Source organism: Peromyscus californicus, unplaced genomic scaffold (assembly GCF_007827085.1).
Source record: "Peromyscus californicus insignis strain IS unplaced genomic scaffold, ASM782708v3 Scaffold_8__1_contigs__length_139910024, whole genome shotgun sequence".
NCBI lineage: Eukaryota > Metazoa > Chordata > Mammalia > Rodentia > Cricetidae > Peromyscus > Peromyscus californicus.
The window spans coordinates 36,472,534-36,482,046 of NW_026294606.1; the positions used below are offsets into that span (position 1 = coordinate 36,472,534).

General features: G+C 35.9%; 1 protein-coding gene across 2 annotated transcripts; it reads right to left on the reverse strand.

Moving 5' to 3' along the window:
- Nucleotides 1-407: 407 nt before the first annotated feature.
- On the reverse strand, nt 408-8,592 carry LOC128104322 (prolactin-8A9-like). 2 transcript variants are annotated; one of them, XM_052729199.1, is made up of 6 exons: nt 8,562-8,592; nt 5,327-5,502; nt 4,590-4,628; nt 3,643-3,750; nt 1,521-1,700; nt 408-566 (listed from the first exon to the last, which is right to left on the reverse strand). In XM_052729199.1, the coding sequence occupies exons 1-6, from the start codon at nt 8,590-8,592 to the stop codon at nt 408-410; spliced, it is 693 nt and encodes a 230-aa protein (XP_052585159.1). The 2 variants fall into 2 exon arrangements, with proteins under 2 accessions (XP_052585159.1, XP_052585160.1); XM_052729200.1 differs by lacking the exons at nt 3,643-3,750; nt 8,562-8,592 and having other exon boundaries at nt 5,327-5,494.
- Nucleotides 8,593-9,513: the final 921 nt, after the last annotated feature.

The window sequence follows — 9,513 nt, forward strand, 5'->3', positions numbered from 1 at the left end:
ATGAAGCACTGTAAAATTTGCATTTCTTGTTATGATACACAGATTAGTTAATTGAGAGTTTTACACTTAGATTGTAATTACTTGACTTCCATTACTTTCCTGGGAAGTAAATTGTGGATTTATTTTTTTGCAAAATTAACATCTATTATTTGTGATGAATTTGATGGGGGCAACCTAACTTTAATTATATATGTTTTATACAATGGACAAAAGACAAATAGGCTTTTTAGATTTGGGCATCTTTAATGAGGAGTTTTTATTTTTTACAAAGTGGTCCATTATTCCCGCACATGCATTCACAAGGTATAAAATTAAAAAGAATCTTCTCAGCAATAGATTGTCATGAACCATCTCCAAAAATGACAGAGTGATGAGCACTTAGCAATCTTTCCCAGTTATTCGACACTTCAATGTTTGAGATGATTTATAGTGTGGAATATATTATTGTGTAGGCAGAAGGAAAGGTTAAACATCGCCAAAAATTTATCATCGTTGTTATTTGATTTTATGAATGGAAGATATTCCCAGGTGGGGAATTTTTCCTTTATCTTTGCTGTAGGATAGGCCTAAAAATCAAAATGATACTCAGTTACTTGTTGATCATATTAGTAATGTTCCTTTCTCATTGTTTCTTATGTGTTCAATCACAGAAATACATTCAGAAATTTTGTTTCCATCAAAGGTGTGGATTTTCATTTTTGCAGGCCAGGAGACCTTCGGTAGTTAGTCTTTTAATAACTATGATCAAGACTCATGTGCATCTGCCCTAATATGTAATTGATTGCAGATGAAGTATTCTCCTTTAGAAGCAAACAGAGCAAAAGTAGGAAGTTTGTATTTGACTTTGAAACAGTGAAGGGGGTGCTGTCAGTTTCTCACCCAGGAAACTTTTACATGTACTCTGTATTTGATAGAGCTGGTATGGACCACTATTCTTTTATACGTTTCAATTAAGTCTATTCTCCATGCAGTTTCTGTATGAAAACTTAACATGTGATGGGGATCACATAGTGACTTAATATGCAGAGCCAAGGGATGACTGTGAAAGAGCTGAGCTCCTTCACGCTAACTAGGAAAGGTGTCCTCTAAGTGTACATGAGGAAGTGATGCATTTCATTCTGATCCCTGGAGCAGGAGGTGAGGAGAAGCATCTTAAGGAATGGTGGACCTGCCAGCAACCTCTTAGGGCAGTGGTTCTCAACCTTCCTAATGTTGAGACTCTTTAATGCAGTTTAAGTCATGGTGATCCACAACCATAAAATTATTTTTGTTGATACTTCAAACTGTAATTTTGCTACTGTTATGAATCATAATGTAACGATCTGTATTTTCCAATGGTCTTAAGCAACACCTGTGAAAATGTCATTGGACCCCCAAAGGGTTCACAATCTATATGTTGAGAACCACTGTCTTAGGAGAAGATGACCTACAAAATGAGGAGTATTTCAGAATACTTTTTTAAAAAATTACACAACCCACCTTTTTTTATGAGTGAAAATAATTAATAGGAAATTGTTTACCTCGGTGAGTATCCACCTAAGGTCATCCAGGAGTTCTTTGTTGTTCTTTTCAATCTCATTGGCTTTTGAAAGAATAGTTTCAGGGACAGCTGGCATGGCACTCAATTCAATCGCTAGATGGAATAGAGGGCTGCTCCAGGCACCCACATAATTGATCAACATTTTTAAATATTTTTTGGTCTAAAAATACAAACACAACAGAACCAATGAATTAAAAATAATTTCAATACAGTAGGTTAGTTGCTTGTGATGTTTATGTGAAAAAGCTGAACTCAAACATGTTTTTACTATGCATATATCACACATATTGTATAGATGTTACATAGTGTGGCAATGTAAAATGGAAACAATTAGTCTATTATCTACAAAATAAAACAAATTAGGATGATTATAAATTAGCATTTTTCTGAGGTTATGTCACCATGTTAGCTTTCCCTATGAAATTCTAACATATGCCTTCCTATTGACATCTTTATTATTTGGTTATTTTGCCTATCAATTGGTAAACCTCAATACAGGTCAATAAGATTGTACTCAGGAAACATAGATGCCATCAGCTAGGGACAAGTGGCTCAAATAATTTCCCCTCAGGGATTAATACACATCAATAAATCATGGCATTCATTAATGAACTCATTTATGGTTTCTAGGTAAATTTAAGACATTGGAACAAGAAGAAAATAAAGAGAGCATGGTACTCATTAATGCGCTTTCCCCTTGCCTCTAAGAGAACAGGATATTTGTTGATATGTGTAGGTGAAACACTATGTAGATATGAAGAACATTGGCTTTAATAACAGAATCAATGGGAATCACAACAGAATTTTGCCCCTCCAGTATTTAATGTTCATATCTGATTTAAATTTTACCCTCTGTTGATGTTTGTTACTATCCCCAGTGGTCGTGAAAATGAGAGTAGATTGGAGCCTATTAATTAAAACAGAAAGATATAAAGGGTATTAAGGAAGGGAGCAGGCAAATGGTAATGGCAATACATGAGAGAATGATGTCATGTGATTAAGACTGAGATCTGTGTTTGGATGAAGTGCACACTTGAATTCTTACTTTCTTTTTTTTTTTTTTTTTTTTTTTTTGGTTTTTCGAGACAGGGTTTCTCTGTGTAGCTTTGCGCCTTTCCTGGAACTCACTTGGTAGTCCAGGCTGGCCTGGAACTCACAGAGATCCGCCTGGCTCTGCCTCCCGAGTGCTGGGATTAAAGGCGTGCGCCACCACCGCCCGGTGAATTCTTACTTTCTATACAAGTGTAAATACAACTTTTCAAAACCTCCATTTCCTTTTTTACTCAAATAATATCACCTTCTGTTAAATTTTTCCAAGTTTCAAATATAGCAATGCTAAAAGAGTGCATTGTGACAAGTTTAGCAATATTGTAGCTTTCAAGATACATTTCCTTTATATCTCTGTCCTAATTTTGCCTTATTGTTGTCATGTAATATTCAATTTAAATCATATTCAGATATGCTATTACAGAGAGATGAGGAGATGATTGCAATCATAAAATATAACTGCTGTAATATGTAGACCTTCTCATTATGAATTGGAACATTGTTGCATTCTAAGGAAAATAATAATTGTGTCTAACAGGACTATTCTGCTCATCTGCCTTGCAGTTAAGGCATAGAGAATCATAGAGAGAGGAAGAGATAGGTAATAAATAGAAATAAAACCAAGGCAGATTTGAAAATCAAGAAGAGAAGATGTAGTGCACAGTAACGTAGGATGTCACCACGAAGAACCCATTAGCTATATATAATAAATACAGCTACATTTTCATAACTTAAGTAGACATGAATTTATAACCATAAATAGCCAATTTAGCTCAAAGTGTCCTATAAAATAGTGAGTGAAACTTCAGTGGCAAGACATTGCTAAAACGCCATCCTCTAAATGAACTATTTAAGAATCTGCTAAACTATTATTAGGTATTTGATTTTATTTATAGTTTATTGACAATATAATGTGATTTTTAACATATTTTACCTCCATTGTTTTCTGCATGCATGATTACCACATCTATCATAATGGCTGCAATAACCGGCAGCACCACAAATCTAGTGTATTGCTTCTGGTGTTTTGTTAAAACCCCAAGATGGAAACTCACTCTTATATTCATGTGTTCAATTCCAAGAACTGGAGGGTTTGTGATATTAGCGTGGCAGTGTGTTCTTGCCATGTAAACAGTCTGATTACTCTTCATCAATTGTACAAGCTGCAAATAAAAACAAAAATTTACTTAGAGTTCAGAAATTATATAAATGAGTTCATGAGCAGAATATTAATGTATTTTGATGGATATGTAATTTTTAACAATAAGTGCTTCATAAAAACAGAAATTAAAGAATTAAGGAAGTGTCCACCACCTAATTCTGTGTCTTTTGGATCTGCAACTTACTTTGGCATTTCACTAAGTTTTGAACCATATAACTCCTCTTTTGTTCTCCTGTTTTCCCACTCTCAAAAAGCTACTATTTGGAAATCAAACAGAGAAAGGAGCAAATGTATCAAGAACCAAGTGTTTTAATTATCATCTTTCTCTAGTATTTCAGCACAAAGTCACAAACATATTTATTAATCTTCCTATTTTCTGTCAATAAATATTGAAATTTCCTTACCCAGACATAAGAATTTCAAATTTATTCAGTTAACACTGAATACATATAGCTTTGTAATAAAAATTTTTAATAGTTTTAGATTAAAATTGTGTTCATTGTGACTAAATTACTCATGAAAAAAAGTATTTTGTAGAAAACTAAGCAATGAAGAATCAAAATATGCAAAATTATTATTAATGTTTATGTGCCATATTATTCATTGTATGATTAATTAAACATTAAACTTACTTAAATATATAATTTAGGATAGCTTATTCATTTCTAATAATCAGCTAATTCAAGAAAGGGTAATAGACTCTTGTGAAGGTTAGGATGCAAAGAAACTGTCACTTAAAAACAGGAAATAAAAATTCAGTGTAATGCTTTCTCATCTGTGTTGAAGTCATTGACATGAGACTCCTTTGGGGAACCAACTGGACAGAAGCAGGGTACTCACCATAGTCGCAAATGGTCCGGAAGAGAATTCATTGTGGAACTGAGTCATGTCAAGGGGAAAAAAATAACATCTAGTCAATACAAAACCAACATGTTTCAAACAGAGACACATTCTCTTGATGTCTATCATATTGAAGGTTTGCCTGTTTTCTCTTTCTTTGTTTTCTGACCTTGAGAAATGACTTACAGCAATCAGCAAGAACCAAATCAACCCACTTCTAATCCTGCCCTGATACTGAACAAACCCTAGCACTGAAAATCTTTAAATCACAATTACTAGTATTTAGGGGCTTCTTGAAAGACTAGATTTTCTCTCTCTCTCTCTCTCTCTCTCTCTCTCTCTTCTTCACATTCATTAGGTTATCCCTGTTCCAAATATATAGTTCACTACAATGGACATCTTCTACAGTGCTAAATGAAGATGAACAATGGAAATTTGTGATCCTGAATGCAATATTAGGAAATGAGTGTTCTTACTCTAGCCACATTTTAAGGGTTTCTACCATAGTTTTTTTTTTGTTTTTATTTTTTTTAAAGAAAAATAAAATTAGAGAAAACATAGAAAAATCATTAGATCCTTTGAAATTTCATGAAACTATCCCATTGACCCTGTCCATGTTTCAGTAGTTGGTGCTTCCTTTACCTATGAAAGTGTATTTTCTGATATTTGGGTCATGACACTTAGTGTTTCATTTACTAGTGCAATTCAAACATTATCATGAACGTTAAAGTACATACAAACTCCTGCTGGATTTGCTCAACAAGATTATGGATGGTTTGAGCTCGGTTGATGGCACTGTTAAAGGTTTCCACAAGGGGCTCCCAGCAGCCCCCAACTTCGGTATGACACTCGGGAATTGATGCAGCTTTCTCCCACAGGAGCAGGTTCAATACCACCAGCAGCATGAGTGTCCCTGCAAAATAGAAACAAGAGCCACTTAGGGATGATGCATTAATCTGAGTTTTTCAAGGCTCAACATTTTCAGAAAAGTTTTATTGGGCCAAAGATTATTTCACTGCATGACTTTATATTGAGTTTCTGGAATAGCATATAAAATCACTGTGAGTACTTTGGCAATAAATTGCACTTTTCTGTATAATAGTTTGAGGAACAGGTGGTTTCCCATTTTTTTTTATTGTTTGACAAATGATTCTGAATTCTACAAATGTCTGGAAGTGAAATGAACTCTCAACTGGTAGTTTTAAGTCATTCCCTTTAGATAGTTTAGTGTCTTTGAGTTTAAGCTCATTTTCAGATATCAAACTCTTGAAGAATTTGCAATTTTTTAAATTTAATTTAATTTAATTTTACAATACAATTCAGTTCTACATATCAGCCACGGATTCCTTTGTTCTACCCCCTCCTGCCCCCCTCCCCTGCCCCCCAGCCTACCCCCTATTCCCACCTCCAGGGAAAAGCCTCCCCTGAGGATTGAGATCAACCTGGTAGACTCAGTCCAGGCAGGTCCAGTCCCCTCCTCCCAGGCTGAGCCAAGTGTCCCTGCATAAGCCCCAGGTTTCAAACAGCCAACTCATGCAATGAGCACAGGACCCGGTCCCACTGCCTGGATGCCTCCCAAACAGATCAAGCCAATCGACTATCTCACCCATTTAGAGGGCCTGATCCAGTTGGGGGCCTCTCAGCCATTGGTTCATATTTCATGTGTTTCCATTTGTTTGGCTAATTGTCCCTGTGCTTTATCCAACCTTGATCTCAACAATTCTTGCTCATATAAACCCTCCTCTTTCTCGCTAATTGAAATTCTGGAGCTCTACTCGGGGCCTAGCCGTAGATCTAGGAGGATATTAGATGTGGAACAAGGATGACTGGACTGCTACTCACATCACCAGTGAGGCTACCTGGAAAACAGGACCCCAAGAAAGACACGGGGATCACCCAATGACGGAGAAATGAATGAGATCTACATGAACAATCTGGACATGAGTGGGGGTAATGAAGGGCGAGGGTCGAAGGAAAGAGAACTTGGGGGAGTGGGAGATCCCAGCTGGATCAAGAACAGAGAGGGAGAACAAGGAATAGGAAACCATGGTAAATGAAGACCACATGAGAATAGGAAGAAGCAAAGTGCTAGAGAGGCCCACAGAAATCCACAAAGATACCCCCCTCAATAGACTGCTGGCAATGGCCAAGAGACAGCCCGAACTGACCTACTCTGGTAATGGGATGTCCAAACACCCTAATTGTCATGCTAGAAACCCCATCCAATGACTGAAGAATTTGTAATTTTTAAACTTCATGTCTAATATCAGGATTTTGTACATTGAGGTAACAGGGTTAGCACACTTTATCTGTTTGCTTTCTCTATGTGTTAGATCATAAACACAGAAAGATTACTAATCCAAAAGATGAGGAGAATATTGTCCTAAAAGTGATGTCAGTTTGGAATTGCTAATTTATGATAAAACGTCAATAGTGTAACAATTCATCAAAACTTCATATTATTTTCTTTAAAGTTAATCTTCATAATAATTCTCTGAGCAGATTAGTTTGTCATGATTATAATCTGAATATATTTATGAAGGAGAAGATCTCTCTCTCCTTTCTAAATGATTTTCCTAATGGCTGATTATTGGCTAATGGTGAAAATGGGACACCAACAATCAGGACTTTGCCCTTCACCTGGTCATAGAAAGATCACACGTGGGTTCACACTACACGTCTTTCTGACAGAGGACATAGCCACAGTTCTGAGACTCAGTTTTATTAGAGATCATTGCCCAACCTTGAAAATAATAAACTTTGTCACTAAGACATTATAAGAAAACTCTAGAATCTTGATTTGATCTACTTACTTTGCTGTCTAAAAATACACTTAAAAGTTTTGGCAATGATTAGGATTGACTTCAATCTAAAAATTGTTACTCTTTAAGCAGTACAGCACAAGGCCAAAACTTAAGGCTGAAGGAACACAGTAAAGGAAAGAGAAGAATAAACATAAAAGGTAGAGGACCAGAAGTTTTGTTGAGAGAAAGTGCCCTTTGATTATGCAATACCAAGTTGTCCAACTTAAAATCATAGATATATGAGCAACACTAAATGGATCCAGCAGGTTGTTTATAGGTATGTAAAAACATAAATATAGTAATTCAAGAAAAAAAACAGCCCTGAACTTTACAGGGACCAAGGGAAAAGGCTTCTGAGGATGTGGAGGAATGAAATAATATAATATTCATCATGTAGGAAATTCTCAAAAAAAATTAAAAATGTAAAAATGTCTTCCTATTGCATTTCAAACATAATATTTTTTGTTATGATCTCCCTTTTTCTACCAAATGACATCTACAAAATATGGCACTTGGTCAGCACTCCTTGTTCTTCTTTGTGTGATGTGATTTGGCTTATGCTACACTGGAAAAGAGTACAGAGCACATGCTGCCATTTGTCTATTTCAGGCTTTAGTACTTAAAGATTCTTCAGATTTATTCCAATGTGAAAACTCATATACTATACCCAGGAGCAAAATTCTGTCTCTTCTGCCTTGAGATAAGATAAGTTGGACCCACTGACTTTACATCCTTGATAATTTCCAATTTTTCAAACTCTGAAACATTGTCCTTTTGAGCTGTAATGTTTGTTCTAGATGTCCTGTGCATTAGGAGTTGTTTAATGATCTCCATTGCTTCTACTCATTGGATACTAGTAGCACTTCACTTCTTCTTTCCCTTCAATACAGATAACACAGGCTATCCCTGAATATTGCAAGCATGTCTCAAGCTAAAGGATGTTGAGAATAACTGATCCAATTGTCTCTTCTTCCCTTGTATAGTTGCCTTCAAGAAAAATAATTTTAAAAGATTATAGAAAGTCTATGCTGAATTCTTCTCTTGGAAAACTATGAACAAATATCTCTTCATACCAGATAGAACAATAAAGATTCCAAAGAGTTCCAACAAAGCAAACTCAAGGACTGAATATTTTTACTTAGAGACACATGGGGGAGAGCATACTTACAGCTGTGAAGTTGTCTCAAACGCAGCTCCATTGCTGAGAAGTTTCCAAAGAGGATGAGTGCTGTCTCTGGAGAACTGGCTCACTAGAGTCATACATTCGGCTAGTTTCTTCCTCCTATATATTCTAGCAGATGGCCCCAAGGCATGCACAGCCACTGGACAGCAAGTAGTCACATGTAGAATCCCTCATTACTGAACTATGTCTGTCTATCTTCAGGGAATGTTAGCAGTTTTATTACCACATACTTATCTGTGTCTGGATGGTTGTTTTGTTTTGCTTGTTTTTGTCACTTATTTTCTACGTATTGATTCTTGTCCAAATGATTTTTGATATCTCTGAAGTGATCTCGACTGCCTAATGACAGATGGTCATGCCAGACCAGGAGGAAATTGTTGTTCATGACTACTGCCCCCTCCTTAGACTCTTACATTCTTTCTATTATCTCTTTTAAAAAGATTATGGGCAAATTAGTAGTGTTATTATGAATCTCTGCCAGTAATCACTGACTACTTTCTCTATAAACTAAACTGACAGCTATAGTAATCTACATGCCCAAATTAGATGCTTAGAAGTCATTTTGAAAGAAACCAAATATATTTAACAGAAGAACTCCTTTAACTCCTCTTGAGAGTCTATAACATCTCAAATAAACGGTTGTTCATTGACTCGAAATACAAAATATGGTTGATTTGTTTGGAATTGGCCTTAATCATATCAGAAGTTTATTTATTTACCAAAAACATTTGTACCAATATTGTCCTAATGAGTATAGCTTTATATGCTTGCTGCTAGCATTAGTACTTGAGCCATAGTACCACTGGGGACAATTCTCCAAAAAACAACTTCACAGTCGCTTCCAGACTCTGACAGCCAGTGGACATAGAGGGATCTTCTATCCCAATGCCAACCAAATTTCCTCATATTGTTGAAACAGAGTATTTGCTGCCTAAAG